The following is a 25,822-nucleotide window of genomic DNA, read 5'->3' on the forward strand; positions in this document are numbered from 1 at the left end:
CATGCAGCTCTATGAGACACCTCCGCTGACACCTGCTGCCATCCGTATCCGATCCTGTCCGTGAAATCTGGACGGATGGAAACCCTATTTTTCCATCCGTTCAGGGATCGGATTGGATGAGAGCGGACAGGCGGTCCGCTCTCATCCGATCCCCCATAGAGAGCAGCGGGAGCTGTGACACCTCCCTCTCCGCACTGCAAGCGGAGACGGAGCTGTCATCCGCCGGCTCAGCGGGGATTGGCGGATCGATCCCCGCTGAGCAGCACGGATCCGCCTACGGAGGCGGACCGTGTGAAAGAGCCCTAAGTGTATGCATACTATGCAATTTCTAGGTTGCCAGGTTTTTTTTTTTATTTCCTAATTTGGAGATCACAGTACTCCCCTGATAATTTTCACAAAACTTTCATTCCAGATTGATGTGGCCATCTTTGTACATTCACTATCCAGAGTCAGATGCTGGTTCAAAGATGACACAATCATGTATATCTGATTGCTATGCAGATCTTGGTCATGTAAAAAAATAAAATAAAAACACAGATTAGCCCCTGCTGCAACCTCTTTTAACTTATGTGACTTTCTAAAAAGTTAGTGTTGCTGATCATTACTGGAGTTGAGATTGAGGAAATGCTTCCCCTTGCCAGCCGCAGAGTGATAACATCATCTCGGCCTAGGCAAAGTCATTAAGCAGAACTTAAGTACTGCTTTTTAGTGATAAAAGTTTGAGCTTTTCTGAAAATTGATGCTGCCACTGCACATTGTCAGAATGTATTCATGCAGACCTGTAAAGTTACAATAAGGTCAACTTTAACATGAAAAATATATCTGATGCTAGGTCTTTAAGATCACGTTCCAAATAAATACAATAAAAAGAAAAAAAGATTTGTAAGTGCGGCTGCTTAACACAAAATGCAACTATTTCTGTAATTATTTACAAGATGATCAAAGATTACGTTCCTTTTAGACAATATTGTTTGTAAGAATGATTTTGCAGATGCAGTGCCTCTGAAATATTAGAAAATCCCTTTCTAAGTTTGTTTTCATGACTCACCGCCAATTTTTACTCCTCATTACTTTCTGCTTGAGTTTTCTCCATACCCTGCAGGCTCAGTGTGCAGCAATTTCATCTGCTACCTACTTTCTTTCTACCAGGGGACCATTTTTGTTGGCTTTGGGGAAATCGTGGCATCCAGAAGAATTCAACTGTGCTCACTGTAAGAAAAATATGGCGGAGATGGGCTTTGTCCAGGAGAAAGGTGCTCTCTATTGTGAAAGTTGTTATGAGAAGTTCTTTGCACCAGATTGTGCCCGTTGCCAAAGGAAGATTCTTGGTGTAAGTAATTTTAATTTGAAAATTTGTTCAGTGAAATTAGTATCAACGTGTCCTCAAAACAAAATATATAAAAGTTGTTCCCAATTTCTTTAATATGACTTTCATTTTGTTTAAAACAGAGATGCTCTGTCTATTTAAAGTGATAATTAAGCTTTGTTTTTCTCATTAAAAAAACAAACGTGTCAAACTTACTTGCTCTGTTTAATGGTTTAGCACAGAGCAGCCTAGATCCCCCTTGTCTGGGGTTACCCGCCAGCACTCCTCATCCCTCCCTCCTGCCGAGTACCCCATAGCAAGCAGCTTGCTATGGGGACACCCGAGCAGGCTCGCTCCCACGTCGCTGCTCTATGTTCATTCACACCCCGAAACATGACTTGACCCTGCCCCACATTCTCCTCATTGGCTCTCTGGCTGCATGCTGGTCCCAGTTTATTTATCCTTTTCAGCTCCTGTTACTGCTGTAGGATAGTTTTCTGAGTTTCTTATAGTTTAAAGCACAGTTGAACATTAAAAGTGGTTTGTGACTAAATGAAGGTTGCAGCAATTCTTTGAACACTGCTACAGCCAAAGGACCTTCGACATGTGGATTTCCAAAACAGAATGCACTTGTGCATAAGTACATTGCAATTGATGTATTACTACATATCGTTGTCATTGAAACACATTTCTAACTACAACCAAACATCCAGTGTTCATGGATGGATCTTTGCTCCCACCTTGATTATCACTTGTTTGAAGAGGAGTTGGGCGGGCGGGGGGATGTAAGAAATCAATAGCCACTACTTAACCATCACACACCGAAATTTCAAACCCATTGAAAAAGATCTGTGTGAGTACACACTGGTTATTCATGTTGAAAAGGGAAAAATAGGCTGTGTGTTTCCACTGTTGGGCATGTCTGGTAGAACATCTTAGGTCTTTTCAGCATAGAAATGCAATTGAAGACAAGCAAATCTATCACAACACATTTTTTTAGTTAAATATCTAGCCTGTCTATACAGTAGCTAACATTATGGTGACCATAAAAATAAAGAGCAGCTTTGAAATTGAATTTTCTCTTAGATTAATGGCATGATAATAAGGCAAGGTTCTGAGTTATCATGCAATAATTTACAAATAAATAGTTGTTTCTCTGTCGCTCATTGACAGACGCAGTCCTCTTGATTAATATCAAATTGGGTTATACTGCCCTCTACAGGAGTAGGACACTAGGCAGAAGGAAAACGTTCTAGCCACACCTTAGGGGTAGTCCCAGAGGGTATATCCTCTCTCTTTCTGCTACAGGATGTTAGTTTTTTCTGTCTAGCCAGGAGTAAGGACCCAAGTTCCTTGCTGGGATCTTTGGTCCTGGCAAGATTTTTTTTAGAAAAAAATTTTTTAGGCAGCTTTTTTTCTCCAGTTGTTCCTGTGAGATCTTCAAGCAATGATGCTGGAGCTGGGCAACGGGCTGGATGTTGAGATCCAGTGGTCACCCCAGTCAGCCTACGAGCGCGTGCAGGCCCTAGCTCCGCGCTGGGTCGGCCGCGACATAGTCCCACTGGACGGGGACTGACCCTGCGAGTTAAACGTCTCGCCGGGACGCCGACGACCAGTTGGAAACTGAGTCGCGGCGTCCGTATTGGTCAACAGCCCCCCACCTCGGTGGAGAGGGGTTCTGTCAGGAGTTGGCGCCCGCCTGTTCCGGTATGGTGAGTAAGATGTTCCCCCTCTCCCCCTGACGGGTTTGTGGGTGGACGCGGGCCCCTCCCTGGGATGATCGGACCCTCATGATCCTGGGTCCCCCCTCTATCCTATAACAGGTGCCACAGATCCCCCTTTTGAGAGTGATTTGGTGAATAAGAACCAGGAAGCTTGGTTTGGGAGCTGACTATTGGTAGTCACTGTATGAGTGGGCACTGTAAAGGGACCATGACTGAAGTCAGTGGCTGGCATTACTGTTAGGATGGCCATGTAAGAGGGTGATATATCCTACCTTATACATAAGGTTGCAATTGCCTGGACTACCGCCATCCGCCGCCGCCATCCTCCCGCAGGCCGCACAGGCCAATGCTTGCATTCCACAGGCCGCCGCCATCTTTCCACAGGGGCCGCCGCCATCCTCCCGCAGGTCGCGTGGGGCCGCCATCTTGGCGTAGCCTCGTGTCTCCGGCATGGGGGCGGCCATTTTGGAGATGATCAGCTACCTCGAGGAGTAGCATGGGAGGCGCCGGAAGGCGTGTAAAGGGGCGGAGCCGCCTCCTTTACCCAGGAAAACAATCAAAAAGACTTCCTGTCTGTAAGAGACAGCGCTGAGAGCAGGTGGATAGAAGCTTCTGTGCATCAGGTGGTGAGCCCTTGGGGTCTCTCTCTCTCTCTCTCTCTCTGTGGGGTCCAAAGCAGGTAACACTGAGGGGCGCTGTTGCGCCGGGGGGATTACAAAAAAAAAAAGTTTTTTTCTTTGCAATTATTTTTTGTTTGCTGGCAAGTGTCTGGGATTAATCATGGACCCTGCCACACATGTATCCCCACCTGATCCCCTCGAGGTGGCCGCAGGACCCTCCAGTGCCCCACTTGTGATTGATGCATTATCAGCAGTTTTGGAGTCTTTGGTATCCCGGGTGGAGGTAGCCTGTCAGGGACGGGGGTCAAGAAAGCGACCCCCGCCTACCCCTATTTCATCTGACACTTCAGATACGGATTCTGAGCTTGTCACTGCAGGCACAGGTCCCTCTTCTGGGGCTGCTGTCTCGGGTACGGTCTCCTCAGACAGCGAGGAGGACGTTTCTGCCTCCGCCATAGCACAAGAAGAAGCGTTGGTGGACGCAGGACCCTCCAGTGCCCCACTTGTGATTGATGCATTATCAGCAGTTTTGGAGTCTTTGGTATCCCGGGTGGAGGTAGCCTGTCTGGGACGGGGGTCAAGAAAGCGACCCCCGCCTACCCCTATTTCATCTGACACTTCAGATACGGATTCTGAGCTTGTCACTGCAGCTGCAGGTCCCTCTTCTGGGGCTGCTGTCTCGGGTACGGTCTCCTCAGACAGCGAGGAGGACGTTTCTGCCTCCGCCATAGCACAAGAAGTGTTGGTGGACGCATTAGTCATGTCTGTCCGAGAAACCTTAAGTCTTGAGGTTACACCGGCAGAGGTAGCTGACACTGAAATTCCCTTTGGGACCAGCAAGCCTACCAAAATGGCGAAGGTTTTTCCTTTGCCCAAATGTTTTGGTAATCTAATTAAAGAAGAATGGGATCGTCCGAAACGAACCCCTGCTATTTCCAAACGCATTGCTAGGTGCTATCCGTTTGAGGAATCCCTCCTTAAAAAATGTACGGAACCACCAGTGGTGGACCCACCAATTTCCAGACTAAACAAAGCCACTGTTATCCCGTTGGAGGACGCCCCGTCCTTTAGGGATCCGGTGGATCGAAAAGTGGAAGCGGAATCCCGCTCCAATTTTTCCCTGATAGCGTCAACATTTAGGCCAGTGGTGGCCATTGGTTTAGTCTCACAAACATTGACAGAATGGACCAAATTGTTACGCCGTGACATAAAGGGGAGAAGTATCCCCCCGGCAGTATCAGATTTGCTGGAGCAGATTATACAAGGGCTACAGTTCATCTGTGATGCCGCCCTGGACGCCACTCCCTTGCTAGGGCGTGCATCGGTTTCAGCAGTGGTCCTCAGACGCGTGTTGTGGTTAAAGTGCTGGTCGGCGGATCAAGGTTCCAAAAAAGCTTTGGCTAATCTCCCGTTTCAAGGTGATCACCTGTTTGGGGCCACCTTGGATGAGATTATAAAGGATCTCACTGGGGGCAAGAGCACTTTTTTGCCACAGACTGCTAAGGGTAAAGGACCTCGTAACAGGCGAGGACCTTCCTTTTCCGCTCATAAAAAGTTTGTTCCTTCCGCTGGGGCGGGCGATAAGGCAAAGCCCTCCAAAGCCCGTGCAGGGGGTTTCAAAGGGCGCTGGTCGGGTAAACAAAGGTCCGGCTCAGCCAAACCTGAAGATAAGACCAATACAGCCTGAAGGTGCGCCCCCACCAATCTCTGGGGTGGGGGGGACGTCTTCACCGGTTTCTGGATCCATGGCTTTCCAGAATCCCGGACAAAGGGGTTTGCAAGGTCATACGGTCGGGATACAAGATCGAGTTTCGATCACTTCAACCGGTGCGATTCTTCCCTTCAAACATTCGACTATCCCTGGATCGCTTAAAAGCTTTGCGGGGGGCAGTAATGGACTTGATGCAATAGGGAGTGGTAGTTCCCGTTCCTTGAGCAGAACGTTTTCTTCACTTTTCCCAAAGATCATTCCTAGTTCCCACCAGGAGCCGGAAGATTCAGTGAACGATTCGGATGTTACTGTCCGTCAACTGGCCTTTCCTTCAGACTTGCAGGAGGATCCTGGGACTGATGGTGGCCTTCTTAGAGGCAGTACCGTAAGCCCAGTCTCATGCCCGAACTCTCCGAAAGGAGATTCTTTTCTAATGGAATCGGAATCCCGATTCTCTGGACAATCGCATCCGGTTGAGCGAGCGGACCAGGGAGTCTCTGGTCTGGTGGCTTCGGTCTCCGATGCTCAGCCAGGGGAAGTCATTTCTTCCGATAGAATCCAGGTTACAGATAAATGTATTGGAACTGAGAGCGATCAGACTTTGTCTGATTTACTGGACCGGGCAGCCCGGTTCGGATCTAGTCGGACAATGCCACGGCCGTGGCTTAGGTCAATCACCAAGGGGTCACCTAGAGTGTCCTGGCGGCCATCGAAGTGGCCAGCATCCTTCGTTGGACGGAACGGTTTGTTCCGGCTCTCTCCGCGGTATTCACTCCGGGGGTGGAAAATCGGCAGGCAGATTATCTCAGCCGTCAGATTCTGGATCAAGGGGTATGGCCTCTTCATCCAGAGGTATTTCACCAGCTGTGCCTTCATTGGGGCACCCCGGAGGTGGATCTGTTGGCAGCTCGGCTCAACAGGAAGGTGCGGAGGTTTGTAGCCCGCTCCCGAGATCCTCGAGCGGACGCAGCAGACGCGCTGGTCGCCCCGTGGGGACAGTATCAGCTACTGTATGTCTTCCCTCCTCTCAAGTTGCTGCCAAAACTTCTTCGCAGGATAGAGGTGGAGGGAATTCCAGTTATCCTGGTAGCTCCGGACTGGCCTCGTCGACCCGGGTACGCCGACTTGATCAGACTGGTCACGGACGCTCCTTGGAGACTTCCTCTCAGGGGGGATCTGCGGTCTCAGGGACCGATCTTCCATCCTGCTTTACAATCGCTGGCTTTAACGGCCTGGCTATTGAGACTCAGGTGCTGAAGGACAAGGGATTGTCAACTTCAGTTATTCCTACTTTAATTAAAGCAAGGAAAGCGACTTCCAGAAAAGTCTATCATCGCACATGGAGGTCTTATATTGCGTGGTGTGAATCCTTTGGATTTCCTCCACGTACCTATTCGGTGACCCGAATCTTGGCTTTTCTGCAACAGGGGGTTGAGCAGAACCTGACCTTGAGTACTGTCAAGGGTCAGGTTTCAGCGTTAGCAATTTTCTTTCAGAAACCTTTGGCTACCCATTCCTTGGTGCGGAATTTCATCCAGGGGGTGCGGCACCTGGCTCCGCCAGTGCGCGCGCCCTTACCGCCCTGGGATCTTAATCTGGTGTTGTCGGTTCTTCAGAAACCTCCCTTTGAAAATATCAGGGAGATTCCCTTGCTTACATTATCCCAGAAGGTGGCCTTCTTGGTGGCCATTACTTCTGCACGCAGGGTGTCAGAACTGGCCGCATTATCCTGTCGTTCCCCATATCTGGTGGTTCATAGGGATAAGGTGGTTCTTCGTCCGAATCCATCCTTCCTTCCTAAGGTGGTTTCAGAGTTTCATCTGAATGAAGATATTGTGCTACCTTCCTTGTGTCCTAAGCCCAGTTATCCTCGGGAGTGTGCGTTACATTCCTTGGATGTGGTTCGGGCAATCAGGGTATACCTGAAAACTACGGACTCGTTTCGTAAAACGGATTCACTTTTTGTGATCACGGATGGCCCCAGAAATGGATCAGACAGACGGTGGTACAGGCTTATTCTATTAAGGGTTGGAATCCTCCGTTCCCTGTTAAGGCGCACTCCACTCGGGCGCTCAGTGGTTCCTGGGCCTTCCGCCATCAGGCGTCAGTGATCCAGGTTTGCAAGGCGGCTACCTGGTCGTCGGTTCATACCTTTACAAAATTTTATAAAGTTGATGTGATGGCATCGTCGGATGCCTCTTTTGGCCGCAAGGTTTTGCAGGCCGCAATTTGAGGAGACCGTTGGTCTACCTCGAGGGTTTTTTTCTGTTGGGTTTTCAGTTGAGTCTCATCCTTTTGTCTGATGAGCCTTTAAAACTTCTAGTTGGCACCGGTTGGGCCTTCTAGATTGGATTTTGATTTCTGGTATCCCACCCCTCATTTGTGGCACTGCTTTGGGACGTCCCAATTTGATATTAATCAAGAGGACTGCGTCTGTCAATGAGCGACAGAGAAAAATGGATTTTTGTAAAATATTACCGTAAAATCCTTTTCTCTTAAGCTCATTGACAGACGCAGTACCCGCCCCTCTACTTTTGAGTTGGGTTGGGTTAAATTCTCTGACACTGCTTTGTGACATAACTAACATCCTGTAGCAGAGAGAGAGAGAGGATATACCCTCTGGGACTGCCCCTAAGGTGTGGCCAGAACGTTTTCCTTCTGCCTAGTGTCCTACTCCTGTAGAGGGCAGTATAACCCAATTTGATATTAATCAAGAGGACTGCGTCTGTCAATGAGCTTAAGAGAAAAGGATTTTACAGTAAGATTTTACAAAAATCTATTTTTTTTTTTTTTTTTACCCCTTGCACGTAATTCGGTATTCTTTGCACGGTAAATTTTCTCCACCGTTACTGAGCTAAGGAAAATTCCCATTGCAGCCCATTTCCCCACACTAAATTATTCCCGTCCGAGACAAGTTTGTTTGTTCTGTGATAATACAATGGATATAAAAAGTCTACACCCCCCTGAAATGTCAGGTTTCTGTGATGTAAAAAAAAAATGAGACGAAGCTAAATTTTCAGAACTTTTTCCACCTTTAATGTGACCTATAAACTGTACAACCCACTTGAAAAACAAACAAATCTTTTAGGGGGTGGGGGGGTAAAAATAAAAACACTAAAATAATGTGAAACAAGTGGGGTTGTGAATGGCGCTACCGTATTACAAGAATATAGCAATAATGTGCTTTACTAGCGTGACCGCTAGGTGTCGCACCCTGCTATATGACCTGATATGTCTTAGTTGCAGGAGGGTACCGTGTATGGGTTCCGCTTTCCCTTCTGGCTTCCTTGTGGGTCTGTGTTCCTCAGAAAGAAAGAAGGAGACCCCTAGGTACCATATCCAAACAACATAACAGGAAAAAGTGTAGAGACTCACTTTTTCCTGTTATGTTGTTTGGATATGGTACCTAGGGGTCTCCTTCTGCGGTCACGCAGGTTGTTGCAACCCAAAATCATCACATTCATTCATCTATCTAATTTATCTTACACTAATTAATTTCAGCTTATATGCTTATTATCGTTTGCTCATAGCAGCACTTATTATTTAATTCTTATCTCTTCACTGAGCACCATCACCTCTGCTTTATAGTGAGGATGGCTACATGCTTCACTTGTTTGTTTTAATAAAATATCACCATTTTATTTCAGCCTTGTGTCTCTTTCTTTGCACTAGCACTTATGCACTTTATTACTGTAATATTCAAAGATACAAGGCATATATACATTTTATCTCAACTGATCTCTGTTTATCCTTTATAAGGCACTTTTTAAAAAATTGCACTTTACAAAATGTATTTATTTATTTACTCACGGCACATATAAGTGGTATCATTCCACACCACTACTCACGCTAGTAAAGCACATTATTGCTATATTCTTGTAATACGGTAGCGCCGTTCACAACCCCACTTGCACATATTTCATTTCCAACCCAATTCGTTGGGTTTGGTTGTTGGCAGCTTACACCGTGATTTTTTTCTGCATTCACCCCATAAATCCATAGCGCTGGTCACCTTTGTCTTAATTAACTAAAATAATGTGGTTGCAGAAGTGTGCACACCCTCTTATAACTGGGGATGTAGCTGTGTTCAGAATAAAGCAATCACATTCAAACTCATGTTAAATAGGAGTCAGTACATACCTGCCATCATTTAAAGTGCCTTGGATTTATCCCAAATAAAGTTCAGCTGTTCTAGTAGGTCTTTCCTGACATTTTCTTAGTTGTATCCTACAGCAAAAGCCATGGTCCACAGAAAGCTTCCAAAGTATCAAAAGGATCTCATTATTAAAATGTATGAGTCAGGAGAATGGTACAAACGAATTTCCAAGGCATTAGATATACTATGTGAAGACAACCACCATCAAGTGGAGAAAATATGGCACAACAGTGACATTACAAAGAACTGGACGTCCCTCCAAAATTGATGAAAAGATGAGAAGAAAACTGGTCAGGGAGGCTGCCAAAAGGCCTACAGCAACATTAAAGGAGCTGCAGGAATATCTGGCAAGCACTGGCTGTGTGGTACATGTGATAACAATCTCCCGTATTCTTCATATGTCTGGGCTATCAGGTAGAGTGGCAAGAGGAAAGCCTTTTCTTACCAAGAAAAACATCCAAGCCAGGCTAAATTTTGCAAAAACACATCTGAAGTCTCCCAAAAGCATGTGGGAAAATGTGTTATGGTTTGATGAAACCAAGGTTAAACTTTGTGGCCATAATCCCGAAAGATATGTTTGGTGCAAAAACAACACTGCACATCAACAAAATAACACCATACCCCCACAGTGAAGCATGGTGGTGGCAGCATCATGCTTTGGTCTGTTTTTCTTCAGCTGGAACTTTGCCTTAGTCAAAGTAGAGGGAATTATGAACATTTCCAAATACCAGTCAATATTGGCACAAAACCTTCAGGCTTCTGCTAGAAAGCTGAACCTAAAGAGGAACTTTATATTTTAGCATGACAACGACCAAAAGCATGCATCCAAATCAACAATGGAATGGCTTCACCAGAAGACGATTAAAGTTTTGGAATAGCCCAGCCAGAGCCCAGACCTGAATCTAATTTAAAATCTGTGGGGTGATCTGAAGAGGGCTGTGCACAGGAGATGCCCTTGCAATCTGACCGATTTGGAGTGTTTTTGCAAGTCAAAATGTACCATGCTGATAGACTCCTACCCAAAAAGACTGAGTGCTGTAATAAAATCAAAAGGTGCTTCAATAACGTATTTGTTTAAGGGTGTGCAAACTTATGCAACCATATTTTATTTTTTTATTTTTACTTCCCTCCACCTAAAATATTTCAGTTTGTTGTTCAACTGAGTTGTACAACTTATAGGTCACATTTAGGCTCCGTTCACATGTGGGCGTTTTTGGAGCGTTTTCTGCTCACTAATCAGCTCTCAAAACGCCCAACAAGACAAACCCCATTCATTGCAATGACCCCTGTTCACATCTGAGCGTTTTGATGCCCTAAGGAAAACGCCCAACGCTCAAAAAAGTACTTGAGCTTCTTTTTGGGCAGATCACAGGCGTTTTGTCCCATAGACCTCAATGTAAAGTGATATTTGGCGTTTCACAGGCGTTTTACAAGCGTTTAGTTGCTCCTGATCAGCTCAAACAGCACAACTCTCCACCCAGCTCTCCACCCAGCTCTCCACGAAGTTTAGGTGAACTGACTCTGCTATGCCAGGCTGACCAAACTCTTCCATGCCAAGGTGACCGTAACGAAGTTTAGGTGAACTGACTACTATGCCAGGGTGACCAAACTCTTCCATGCCAAGGTGACCGTAACGAAGTTTAGGTGAACTGACTCTGCTATGCCAGGCTGACCAAACTCTTCCATGCCAAGGTGACCGTAACGAAGTTTAGGTGAACTGACTACTATGCCAGGGTGACCAAACTCTTCCATGCCAAGGTGACCGTAACGAAGTTTAGGTGAACTGACTCTGCTATGCCAGGCTGACCAAACTCTTCCATGCCAAGGTGACCGTAACGAAGTTTAGGTGAACTGACTACAATGCCAGGGTGACCAAACTCTTCCATGCCAAGGTGACCGTAACGAAGTTTAGGTGAACTGACTCTGCTATGCCAGGCTGACCAAACTCTTCCATGCCAAGGTGACTGTAACGAAGTTTAGGTGAACTGACTCTACTATGCCAGGGTGACCAAACTCTTCCATGCCAAGGTGACCGTAATGTAGTTTAGGGCAAATTGACTCTGCTATGCCAAGGTGACCGTAATGTAGATATATATATGGAATCAAAAAACACCATTTTGAAGCCCTAAAACCCAATAAATGCCCCTAAAAAGTGCCTACAGTTTTGGATCATGCCCCAGGGACTATGAATCAGGCAAAAAAAAGTTCTTAAAAATTGTCGTTTTTGATAGAGAGCCAATTATTGAAAAAAATAAAAAAAATTAAAAAAAAAAGATTTCTTTGGATTTAGTTTTAATTTTAGTGTCTGGGGGGTCTAAAAATTGTACCTGTGAAGTTTTTAGCTCTGTAGCATGTCCAGAACCATAAAAAAAAAAAAAAAAGATCATGCAGAAGAGGAGGTCCCTGGGAGGTCCAATGCAGAGGAGGAGGTCCCTGGGAGGTTCCTTTGCAAATGTTGTAAAAAAAAAAAAACACTCTGCTTTTCCATTGGTCACCAAAAACACCTGTTAAAAACGCCCAAAAAAACGCCTGTAAAACGCTTGCAAAAACGCCTATAAAAACGCCTGAAAAACGATAAACAAACGCCTGAAAAACGCCAACGCCTACATGTGAACGGAGCCTAAGGGTGTAAAAAATTCCTAAATTATTTATTTTTGTCTCATTTATTTTACATAAACCTGACATTTTAACAGGGGTGTGTAGACTTTTTATATCCACTGTAGATACATTTGATGACCACACATGCATGCAAATGCAGTTGTGTGATCACATTACAGATTCTACCTATTCAGTATCCATGCAGTTTAGTAAATAAAAACAATTTAAAAAGAGAATCTGCAGTAGATCTTTAAGTCCTATGTTCCTACTTTGGCCCCTATGTCACTATAGGACTCTTTTTTTTTTTTTTTTTTTTTTTTTAATAACAGGATCAGAGAAAAGAACCACAGGGAGCTGCAGGGGTGCAGGAAGTTCCCTAGCGTGTGATCAGGTAGTAAACACGCAGCAGTTTACTAATGGGGTCATCCGACTGCTCTCTCCCCTATAAGCATGTTGTCCTTGTTAAATTGACACAACTGTGTAATAAAGAAGGGCCTGACTGGATTCCCCTTCCTTTTAAAGTTCTATGAAGGGTTGTAGGAGTGTAAAATAACACTGAGATTTTTTTTTTAATAAAACATGCTAAATAACAAGTCTTTTATATGTACCTACAATTCTTGAAGTGCATTTCCAATTTTACAGCCAAGTTGAGATACGACCTACTGTATATTTCTTGCATGTTCCCATTCCATTAAATAACCTAAAATAAATGTTTAACCACTTCTGGACCGGAAGGTTTTACCCCCTTAATGACCAGGCCATTCTTTGTGATATGGCACTGCTTTACTTTAACTGACAGTTGCACGGTTGTGCGACGCTGTACCCAAATAAAATTGATATTCTTTTTTTCCCCACAAATAGAGCTTTCTTTTGGTGATATTTGATCACCTGGGATTTTTATTTTTTGCGCTATAAACAAAAAAAAGAGCGATTTAATTCTGGAAAAAAATATATATATATATTTTTACTTTCTCCTATATAACATTCCCAATAAAAAAATGTAAATCAAATTGTTTCATCATTTTAGGCCAATTTGTATTCTGCTACATATTGGCTTGCGCAAATGTTATCGCGTCTACAAGCTAAGGGAAAGATTTTTGTCATTTTTTATTTATTTTTATACTAGTAATGGCGGTGATCAGCGATTTTTAGCGGGACTGCGACATTGGGGCGAACAGATCGGACCCCTAACTGACATTTTTGACACTTTTGCGGGGGACCAGTGACATTACTACAGTAATCAGTGCTAAAAATATGCACTGTTACTGTACTAATGACACTGGCAGGGAAGGGGTTAACACCAGGGGAGATCAAAGGGTTAAATGTGTACCCAGGGGGTGTTTTCTAACTGTGGGGGGGGGGTGGGCTTGCTGCATGAACACAGAGACCTGTTACTAAATAGGAGGAACACAGGATCCCTGTGTTCATACCTGACAGAACAGTGGTCTGCCGGGGAGTGATCATGGGTGCCTGGCGGCAATCACGGCTACCAGACCAGCTGATTGGCTCCCCCTGTAGCCATTAGCAGTTCCGCGAAGCGACTGACATGTACGTTGTTTTGTGGGCCAGAGCCAACCTGCTGCAGTAAAACTACGGTGGCTGGTCAGCAAGTGGTTAAAAATACTACTTACCTTTTTTACTTGCTTAAAGACCTACCTAGCTTTCCCCTTCTTTGTAAACATGAGGAAAGGGCTGTGGAGTTGTTTACCCAAATTAACTGTCTGTACTCTGCTGGAAGATCTTCCATATCAATTGTAAACTAGTTGTGCACACAGTCCTAACAAAGGGTTATGAATGCCAGGTCTTGGGCGGTATATTGTATTTTAATGTTCCCTCAGTTTGTCTCTCTATTTGCATTTTGAAATTGTTCAGATAGACTTGCAGTCCTGTGTTTAAATCTTCTCCAAAAAAAAAAAAATCAAAAGGTAATTATATCTATTTATTTTGTATCTATTTATTTTTATGTGTAGGTATGCTGTGTTAATGGAAATACTTCATAAACATATAGTGCAAAAGTGGAATTACACTTTGAATTCTAAGTGTAATATGTTATAACTATAAAAATCTACAGATTATTTAGCATTCAGGCATGTTTTCATAGCAACTGTAAACTATAGCAACTGCAGAAGACAACACAGACACTTAGGGCTATCTGCTTTCTCTGTGGAGACATTTGATCCACAAGTATCTGGTGCTTGTGTAATGATTTAGAAGATCTGTGTAGGCCAAAGTGCCTTATCTGCAAATCAACTGCTTAAATAATAGGGATTTAATTAGGTAGTTGTGTCTCCTGAGCGTGCTCCAAAACCTTTGCATACAGAATGGCCATGTAATTTTGTTCAATAGCATAAGGTATATTATATATTACATGATGTGAATCTATTAGCACTGCTCCTTAGTGCATACTTTTATATAATAGATATATGACAATTCAATGTGTCTGGTGTAGCTGGAAATGATCTTGGAGAAAGTATAAATGATGAAAAAAATAGGCCCACAACTCTTTTGCATAGATTGTGTGTTTTATAGATAAGTCAGATGAAATCTGCAAAGATTTGGCCAGTTCATATGCGACGTTAATCAACTGTCTGCTACTAATGTTTATTTGACGGCATATCCAGCCCAGCTGGAATAGTCATCTGTAAGAGTGCAGGAAACTTGTAACACTTCATCTTTCTTTCTACCAGTCTCAACACATTTCCTAACTATTTGACCAGCAACCCAAAGAGATTCATGTTTTTTTTAATGCAGGTCAAGATTTGCAGCAAAATCGCTGCAAATTAGTAAAGCTAAATAATGCATTAAAAGTTTGCTGGGTTTTTTTTTTTTTCAACATGCATTGTTTTATGGCCTTCATAATAGCTCTTATGGGTAAAATTAGTGTTGGCAAGCTACAGTGGTAATTCATTCAATCTTGAGCATTGCATAATGACTACTATATAAAAATAAATCTAAAAACTTATAACATAATAATAATGTCTTAGTTGCAGGTGTGATGCAGTGGAAGGATCAAGAGACCATAACCTACTGCAAAATCTTTTTTATGCTTCTATGTGAATTCAAACTTTTATTATTTTTCTAAGTGAGAACTGTAGGGACTAGAAAAAAAAAAAACAAGCAATCATACTCACCTAGGTGGATTTAGCATCGATCTGATTCTGCATCTGTCCCCCGCCACTTCTAAGACCAAGAACTGAGCGATTTAAACACTGCTGATTGCTCAGTTCTTAGTCTTCAGTGCACAGGGAAGCAGTGCCTGTTAGTCACTTAACTCTCTACTCTGCTCTGCCCTGCCCACCCAGCGCTCACTGGCGCACAGGGCTTTACAGAGAGCAGGAACATCTTGCTCATTCTCCCAGCAGCTCCAGGCATCTGAGTGGATCCCGAAATTTAAGTCAAGATCAATTCAGGGCCATGGCCGGCTAAGTGACCAGGCCATTTTTTGCAATGCGACACTGCGTTACTTTAATGAACAATTGCACGGTCGTGCAACACTGTACCCAAAAACATGAAATATAGCTTTTTTTTTTGGTGGTATTTGATCACCACTGTATTTTTTATTTTTTGCGCTGTAAACAAAAAAAAATCAATAATTTTACTTTCTGCTATAAAACCTATCCAATAAAAAAAAATGTAAAAAATCACATTTCTTCGTAAATGTAATCCAATATGTATCCTGCTACATTTTTGGTAAAAAAAAATCTCAATAAGCTTATATTGATCGGTTTACGCAAACGTTAGAGCGTCTACAAACTATATGGGATATATCTATGGAATTTTTATGTATTTTTTCATAGTAGTAACTGGCGACTTATAGCGGGACTGTGAAATTGCGACGGACTGTGGAACACTAACTGACGCTTATGACACTTTGTGGGAAAAAGTGAAAGGAATACAGCGATCAGTGCTAAAAATATGCACGGTCACAGAAGGGGTTAAACATCTAGGGTGAACAAAGGGTTAACTGTGCACCTAGCCAGTGTTTTTGTGTACACAGTGTGGTTGCTTTCACTAAGGGAAGAGATTGGTTTTAGTCTCTGCTTTGTAGAGACACAGGCTCGTCCCTTCCCCCCTGTCAAAACAGAGATAAGCCTTGTTTGCATAGGCGTATCTCAGTTCTCTGTGTTTTATGAATGATCAGCCGGTGCCTGAAGACATTGAGTCCCCGGGACCCACTGAACAGCTTCTGCTGTGAATTATCACCGCCCCCAGCTGCCGCCTGTAGCAGTAAGCATGCTATAGGGTGGTCAGCAAGTGGTTAAAGTAGAAAGATTCAGTGCAATTTTTTTTTTTTTTTTGCATTGATTTTATGGTATTCCAGAATTGTTATTGTGAGTTGGATAGCCATATGCTCAAAGCTGCAACTCCCCCAGTGTTTAAATATCTTGCATGCAAATTCATAAATAGGGCACAGAATAAGGGAGTATTTCCAATTCATTTCCTGCATTAAAGCTCCTGATTAGGACGATGAAAATCGCAAAATGTCCCCTATATTATTAAAGGTGATACATTTATTTACCTGTTCCTTTTGAGAGTACAATAAAATGCAGGACTACGAAATATAAGCAATAGAATACATTGGGGTTGAACCTCTGCTGATTTTCTTCAACCAGCCCTGTGCGAGCACAATTACGTTTTTTTTTCTTTTCAAGTGAATGGGTTTTCTTTGTTTTTACCACATTCACTAAGCGAGGAGAACAGTTCCTTACAAAGTGAACAGTCTATTTGCCTTAGTAAATCAACCCCATTGTGTCTGTGCTAAAACAATAAATAATGAGAAAAAAAGGGGAGGCAGGGGAGTCCTAGGCAGCCGAAACACTGCTGCAACTTCTCTGGATCTAGATGGCCCTTCGGTAAGTATTAGTGGGGGGGGGGGGGGGGCTGCTGCACACAGAAGGCTTTTTATCTTGATGCATAGAATGCATTCAATTGAAAAAAAGCTTTCTGCCTTTACAACCATTTTAGGTGGATAATGAGAGGATGAGTCAGTGGTTGGATGTCCAGCTTCAAACACTGGTGGTCCAGTTATCAAGCTATTAACCACTTGCTGAGTCAGCCTTTTTTTTGACATTTCCCACACATAAAGAAACTGAGCGCTGGTGAAACCAAATGTAGCAACAGCAGCTAGCACATAAAGGTGAATATATAACCCTCAGAAAGACATGTAAACAAAAAGTGCAACACTAAAAAATCTAAAATAATGAGTGTCCAAATCAGTGCTATAACAAAATATAAATATAGTGAAAACAATAGCCACATATCAAACTGTAATGAGACTAGTCCATCTGCTAAAGATCCAGTCAAAGAAATTGTAAGTCCTTGGAGAAGAGTATCATTAAAACACAATAATGATTATAGGGAGAATATCTTCTGGTTATGTAGGTTAAATGAAAAACCACCAGTCCACTTCTTATAGATAACGTCAACTCAAACAGTGCTCCCCTCCACCATGCCTATGCACTCACCAGATGTCTGGTGTATATACACCTTAAGTCCTATTCGACAGGTACTGTTGTTACCGCACCCGGGATCGTTCCCACAGTCAGAACCTGGTGTCCTTAACCCTCTCACATCCACTGCTATTCAGGATGAACAGGATAGCTGGCGGATCCACTCAGATCGTGCCCAGAGTTTTTCTGACCCTAGAGAATAAAATGGCGGTCGTTACCATATTTTATGTCATACTGTATTTGTGCAGCAGTTTTACTAATGCAATTTTTTGGGGAAAAAATATACTTTTTAATGAATAAAAGAAAAAAAACGTGAAGTTAGCCCAATTTTTTTTGTAAATTGTGAAAGATGATTATACATAGAGTAAATAGATATCCAACATGTCCTGCTTATGCTTTAAAATTGCACATGCTCGTGGAATGGCGACAAACTATGGTAGTTAAATCTCCATAGGAGACGATTGAGAAATTTAGAGTTGCAGAGGAGGTCTAGTGCTAAAATGATTGATGTAGCTTAAACATTTACAGTGATACCTCATGTGTGGTGCAAACATCGTTTATAGATGTGGGCTTGACCTATGTATGCATTCACTACTGCACGCGGGGACAAGGCGCTTTAAGAATTAAATTTTTACACTGTCTCTTTAGAAAAAAAAAATTATTCACTTAACATGTAAACATGCAAACACGTAAACATCCCTTGCGATAACAATACAGCATGACGGGTCCTCTTAAAGCCTTTTGCTTTAAGAAAAAAAAATGCAAAAATACAGCCAACACCGGATGGTTCCCGGGCTCACCGATCAGTAAGGTTAGTCCGGAAACCACTGGGAAGCGGCAGGAGGGGGGGATCTCTCCCACTGCCTAGAAAAGTCATCTCCTGGTTAATCGGCAGCTGGGTTCACTTTTATTTGAAAGTCGACCGCCTGTAGAAGAAAAAGGTACCTGGGTTATGGCATCTGGCTGCAGCTATAACCCTGATATTTAACGTTTCTTGTTTGATTTGATATATGATGTTTTGTGTGTGTGGGAAAATTAATCACTCAGGGAGTTCAGCTGTGATTGTAGCAAATTCTGAAGCATATCAAGGCTGTGAACTCAGAGCTGGTATGATATGACTAGGTGCTATTTGGCCTGAAACTGGTCAACCAGTTATATTTCTTTGTTTTGCTGTGATGTTCGCTTTGGATTTTTTTAATTGTACAATAAAGACATTGGTGTTTTATTGTTTTTTGGTCATCCATACAAGGTTTTTCCATGCATGTGCATTATGTAAAAATACTTGTATTAAGGTAACAGCAGAGATTAGTCACTATGTGGTAGTGAAAAAACAATGGTGCCTGGGTGTGGTGGCTCTATTGCTTTGCACTCTCAAACTGCTGGCAGAAAGTAGTAATTATGACATTTTTTATATGAAATGTGTTGACTAACGCTGCCCATGGATGGATAAAATTTCTAATAAAAATTCTTAAAAATTTGTCATTCGAAATGTAATTTGAAAGATTTCCTTTGCTTTTGGATTTGGGAAGGAATGGACTTTAGTGAACAGAAACCACATACAGTGTTTTTTACACTGAAATTTGTTAATTGAAGAATAATTTTCTATCCTGCTCCCTTGAATTTTTTTATTACTGTGCTCACAATCTAATGTTGATTTGACCCACTAATGATTAGAGAACTCTCTTAGAACATTTATTTCCTAAACCTTTTTTCTAAAATTCTATCCATCTATGGCCATTTTAAACTATTTTAAATAATTTTAAAAGTGTTGTTTTTTTTTTTTTTTGTCTTCAACATATACATATTTAAAAAAGCAAATGGAAGCTTAGTTTTAGCAGTTTGACCATTCAAAGAAACCTTTTTCCAAAGTGCAAATAGATACATAGTACTATAGTCCAAACTCTATATATGCAAAAGAAATGGTAATGTCTCTGCTAATATTGGGGATTTATAGCATAATATGTAATATAGTACTGCTATGTGTGCCACAGAGCTTACAGTCTAAGAGCAAAATATTACTGATGGCTTATGATTAGCATTGAAAGGTTACAACTCTGCATGCCAGCAACTTGACAACCACATCTTTATTGATCCAGAAAATTAATCTGCATTACCAGAAATAAACACGTTTTAAAAATGAAGAGTTAGCTGGGCTGTGGAGGCTTCAATTATTAATTAGATTCTCATGTAACTGGTTCTCAAAACTCAGCAATGAAAGCTGAGACGTTTGTCTGTAATATATAAAGTGTAAAATACTGTGATCCATCATTTATATTCAAATCATTTATTGATTAACGCCTATTTCTTCATTTAACTTTAATAGGAAGTTATCAATGCGCTGAAGCAAACTTGGCATGTCTCTTGCTTTGTTTGTGTGGCCTGCCATACTCCTATTCGAAATAGTGTTTTTCATTTGGAAGATGGAGATCCCTACTGTGAGAAAGGTGAGTGTGTCAAGTAGGTTTAAACCAAACACTCATTACACTTCACACTGAAGTCATGCAAACAGAGCTATTCACTCCAGGTGTGCCAGATTTTTTTATGCAACTCACCTTGAAAAAGATCAACTTTTACAAAACCAAAACTGATGTAGTCAAAAGAGGACAGGATCACATTATGGAATGCATATGTATTCCATAATCAGCCCCAGCACTGCCACATGGCACAGATTTCAGCAAAGGGACCACAGTGAACACATTGATACTTGCTGCACTTGGGCTAGGAGTGTTACCTTTTTAACTATCAGCATCTCTGCAACTACCTAGAAAGGGGTGGAGGAAAAAATAGTCAATTGAAGGACTTCCTAGCCCCACATAATTATGAGAGGTTTATTCCTTTAGCCCCTTACACTAGATGTGAGCATGTAAAAAGACATGTTCAGCTGATTTTTTTCAGTACAAGGCAAGCAATTAACCCCGCCCACCTTTGAGTTCCCCCATTGCTATAAAAGAACTCATGAGGACTCGTTCCCAAGCCATGATCTGTGTGTCCATTGACACACAGTGCAGCTTGGATCTGTACCTGCTCTCTCCTCACTGGCTGTGATTCACAGCAACAGGAGCCAATGGCTCCCACTACTGCTTCTGAGCCAGTGAGGAGGGAGCAGCGTTGCTGCTCTCATGCACAGCCTTAAGGTAAAAACCTTCTGCCTTTAGAACCACTTTAACTGAACTTCTTCAACCTTATATTATAAATGGTTTCAAGCTTCACTAAGCAACTCTGTATATTCACAATGATATATTTTCCAAACCAAAGACAACTTTCTTTTGTTTTAAAATCCTATCTCTGGGTACATGTTGAAAGTAAGCCTGTCACATATGTAAGCAATTTGGGCTGAGCATGTTATTAACAATTCTTAATCATAGATTACTTTTAGTGAAAACTACAACTCAAAAGAATCAGAAGATGCAGAAATATGGGCAGCTACATTAAATGCACATTTCAACAGTTCTTGTAAACTTTCGATTTTACCCTGCCCCTCCCACCTCTCAAGCCACCCTAATAGGATACAGTGGACAGTTTCAGTGACCAGTAGAGAGACTAGAAAGCCAGGCGGGGCAGGGTCTAAGTCAACTTTTACAGGAAAGGTAGAAATGTGCATGGAAATATCTGTTTATAGCTCTACCACTACCACTTGTTTTTTACATGCATTTTATACTCCGTGTAAACTTTCCATATGCATTTAAAATACAACTTAAATTTGCCCACGTTTACTGTAAATATTCTCAGAATGTTGATGCAAAGCATACTAATTCTAGAGAAAATAAGAATTTTATATATAGAATGTTTTGAGTGGTTCGTTAAACCAAATGCATTTCCTATTGCTTTTTTTTTTTTTTTGTAGTTCACATTAAATATAAATCATATATATTTATATCCACCTTGTAAAGAAGTGTTACAAACGCTAGACTCTGTAACTGATACTAGTTTAACATTTGAATTTATTCTGCTTCTGGTATAGTTCTGGAATAAATGTAAAAGATTTATTGTTCTGGGGGATAGTATGTTTCCCCCAGAGTCTCATAGGTCCTGGTATAAACTTATTTTTGTTTTTAGTTCAGCCATCGAGACAAAGCAGTGCATGTTTTCAATACACATATGGGATTCCAGGTTATGAAAACAATTATTTTATTCTAGCTATAAAACACATGCTTGTGTGTCTCATTATGGCAATGTACTCTTTAGATAAGGATCTCATAACTACAAATATGTGGAAGCCAAGTAAAAGTGAGCTTGAATACTAGTCCTAGCATAAAAAGGTTCAACATTACCTCACTGCTTGGCATTGAAGCTCATCTTTATGATTTACTTCCTTTTACTTCCTGTGTCCTTTATTACAGTAGAACTTTCTTACTCAAAACCAAACCTTGAACTTTCTATCTGGTTTGGTAAAGATATCCATGTTCTAATATATTTATATTTTGTTTAGATTATTATTCCCTTTTTGGTACAATGTGTCATGGATGTGAGTTCCCTATTGAAGCTGGAGACCGATTCCTGGAGGCACTGGGACACACCTGGCACAACACCTGCTTTGTGTGTTCGGTAAGTACTAAAACAATATAAAAAAATTTAGACTGCAATGTATGTCTTTTATATGCCTAAAAATAATAAATTCGGTGTACCTGAGAAAATTATCCTGATAGGTATTAAAGAATAAATTCACTTTTGGGAACATGGTACATGTTGCACCCATTTTTAGGGTGGGATATGTAACATGTTCCCACTCCTGCATCCACTGCCTGCTCCTCTGCCTCTAGTCAGAGCTGGGGGGGGGGGGGAAATCATCTTCCCCCGCTTGCTGTCACTATTTTAAAGAAATTGCCTGCCCTGCCGCATCATTCATTCACAAAGTTGCTGTGAATGGCCAGTTACAAGTACCATTAGCCTTTGTGGCTGACGGCTTGTAGTTTCAATGAACTACCATGGCGCTATTGGGCGTTCTGGTAGTTCATTCTCTTTTTCCATCAGTGTGTATCTGCCTGCCCGTATGAGCAGACGAACACACTGACAAGTCTGCAGGAGTCCTGCATGGAACCCCCAATCTGCTGATTGTGGGTGCAATGCTTTACAGGCTCCAAGTAAAAAAATAATAAATGCACATTTATTTTACCTGCAAAATTATGTGCTTTTAATATTTTTTTAAAGGTGAACTTTTCCTTTAAAGAGTGTTATGGAAATGTCAACATTATTTATGTAACAATGTGATTCTAACCAGAGATTCTTCAGTTCCACATTGCCCATTGCATTACTGCAGTTAATAAATAATTTTGAGTCATATGGAGTGTTGTAATCTGTTCTATGCTATTTATCATGTTGCTTATTTGAAGAATTCAGGAAGAAAAGTTAGTCATCCCATGCTTTTTTTTTTTCTTTGCTTTCATATTGTATGAGCTATTTAAATGTTTTTTTTTTTTCTGATTTATACATCAGTGGGAAGATGCTGTTTGTTCTACTGTGGTTTTTAAAATTCTGAAGTTTCTATAAATTAAAGCTGATCGCAATGTTGTAGGGAAGGTTAAATAGCTGGTTTGGACCAAGCTGGTTCAAACAAAATATTACCTTCCCTTCTGAATGTGCCCACTCTGTGCACTGCACTGTATAAAATGTATGTAGTATCAGCTACATATAGTATTCAGCGCTGTATGTCAGCAGCGGGATGAGAACTTCTGGCCTCACTCCCGAAACAAAATTGAGTCAGGCTGAGCAGTGCTCAGGCATTCACAGGAAGCTTTATATTATCTGAATGAATTCATTGCTTCCTCTAAAGTTGGAAATCATGACATGTGCCCCTCTCTCCCCCTCAGCCAGTCAGAGGAAAATTTGTACTCATTCATAGAATACAATGCTCCCCTGAATGGCAAAGTGCCGCTCATCCCAACTCTGGACAGGAAGTTCCCATCCTGCTGCTGGAACACAGCGCTGAATACTATATGTAGCTGAAGCTACATACAGTTTATACAGTGCACAGAGTGGGCACATCTTGGAAGTGAAGGTAATCCTTTATTTGAACCAGCTTGGTCCAAACAAACTATTTATTCTTCACTAAAACACAGAGATCAGATTTAGTTTATATAAATTTTAAAAACCACAGTAGACCTTTTTGTTCCTTTTTTTTTTTTTTAATTCATTCAGATTTTTTTTTTTCTTGTAGGTATGCTGTGAAAGCTTGGAGGGACAAACCTTTTTTGCAAAGAAAGATAAACCACTATGCAAGAAGCATGCTCATGCTGTGAATTTCTGAAGTTTTTTTAATCCAATCTTTTCATTGAAGATAAATGTTCCATGATATGTTAATAGCAACATAATTGTCAAAATTTTATTCCAGTTTATATAACGTATTAAAAAATAACAGGAGTACATATTCTAAACAATTGAGTGGGGTTGCAAAAATAGGTTTAATACAATACAATCCTTACTAAAAATGGCTTGTGCTATTCTACAGTACCTGTGCACATTGGCCAACTTCAGCCAGTAGAAAAAAATACCTTCAGACAGTCGGGAAAGAAGTGATATTACTGTATCCAGACAGATGTTTTAAGAATTAACGTTACCTTCAACAGTCTGATTTTTATCCTGAGGTAATCTCTAGGGATTGTTAGAGAGCTGCGAAGTTAGAGAAGCACCACTGCAGAGTTTACAAGCCTCTTTGCACAGATACTGTTAGATGTGATCGCAAATAAAATTACATTTTTATTTAAAATTTCTTCATATGTGGACATTTGTCTATCTATCTATCTATCTATCTATCTATCTATCTATCTATCTATCTATCTATCTATCTATCTATCTATCTATCTATCTATCTATCTATCTATCTATCTATCTATCTATCTATCTATCCATCCATCCATCCATCCTTATTTTACTGAGAGTCTGTTTTAAAGTCATAAATATAACAGCATTTTTAGAAGAGGGAATATTCGTTTTTATTCTGAGCAGTGTTGATTCATGCCACTTCCTTGCATGTTTGTAATTCTGCTGAACCCCAAAAACATAAAAGCCTGTAAAATATTAACAAAATTTGCCAAAAAATATTTGATTTTGGAAATAATTGAAATAATGAATGTCGATGGGATTTTTCTATAACTTGTAAATGTGATTATTAGATTTTTAGAAGCCTCCATCTAAGTTGATAACCAAATTGCATAATTACAGTACACAGAAAAGTTGGGTTATTTTACTCCTTTGCAGATTTTTATTACTTTGCAGAGGTAAAATTCCTATGATATTTATTTTTAAAATAGTTTTGTATAAAGCAAGGACATTTATTCTGTAGCATGCTTTACATCAAACAGGTGATGTTAATATCATTTTTTAGAAAAAGGCAATGTATTGTAAGAATCACTAAATGGAAACATTAGTAAAACATTAGTGAAGTTCATGAACACTTGTAAGTCTGCTCATTTTATATATAAATGAGCACATTTAAAATTGTGCATGACCCTTAGTCTGTGTCATACCTCTCCCACTATTACAACAGTGTAATATTATGGTATTCTCTGGCTAAGAGTGTTCATGTGTACCTAAAAAACAACCTGAGCTTAAAAAGCTTACCAGGTCACAATTTTGCTCATGATCAATCATCGTGGAGCAAAATTGTTCATGCTTTTACAATACTGGCAACTCTGTAGTTTTAGAGGTCACAGGTACAATGACTGTAGAACATTCTGCGTTTTTTTTAAATTGAACTAACTATACCGTTCAAAGTTCAATTCAGCTAAAGAATATAACCAAACACACAAACACTTCTGGCAAAGGCCATTTGTACTAGTTTGCTGATCTAGTTCTTTTTTGAATGCTCAAACCAGATATCCATTGTGCAGTCAGAAAACAATGGGGAAACTGGCACAAAAAGCCCCTTGGTGTTGATTTGTTAAAGGAGTAGAGGATAATCACAATGAAACTTTTTACACTTCAGTCATCCAATTATGTGCTAAGCAAAGTTTTAATCAGTAAAAAACGTATACTCCAGTTAATCAACCCCACTGAGTAGGGCAGTGAACTACGGAGGATATATTTGTATTTTATACATTTTAGAGTATGCCAAAAAGTATGTATCAACCAAATTTAAAAAAAGAAAAACATTTTATAGCTAAACATTTAACACAGCTTGGCGAAAGCTGGAACCTTAAAGTGTTAACATTAGAAATATGTGTATGAAAAACAAACTACACAGACAAACAGAAGCTTGAAAAGAAATAGCAGGCTTTACGTAATGGAAAGCTTACATATGAAATAATCTAACTGCCCATGT

The 25,822-nt window shown here is 41.1% G+C and overlaps 1 protein-coding gene across 1 annotated transcript in view; it reads left to right on the top strand.

The window, feature by feature from the left end:
* The window catches only part of LOC309544253 (PDZ and LIM domain protein 5-like), a 318,724-nt gene extending 294,743 nt beyond the window's left edge, over positions 1-23,981 (top strand). The window contains exons 9-12 of the mRNA XM_082243155.1: positions 1,150-1,330; positions 19,889-20,009; positions 21,995-22,110; positions 23,720-23,981. Of these exons, the coding sequence (XP_082099281.1) occupies positions 1,150-1,330; positions 19,889-20,009; positions 21,995-22,110; positions 23,720-23,809 (508 nt within the window). The 3' untranslated portion in view covers positions 23,810-23,981. The remainder of the gene's footprint in view (positions 1-1,149; positions 1,331-19,888; positions 20,010-21,994; positions 22,111-23,719) is intronic.
* Positions 23,982-25,822: the final 1,841 nt, after the last annotated feature.

The sequence above is a fragment of the Pelophylax lessonae genome (genome assembly GCF_965119305.1).
Source record: "Pelophylax lessonae genome assembly, chromosome: 1".
NCBI classification, from domain to species: domain Eukaryota; kingdom Metazoa; phylum Chordata; class Amphibia; order Anura; family Ranidae; genus Pelophylax; species Pelophylax lessonae.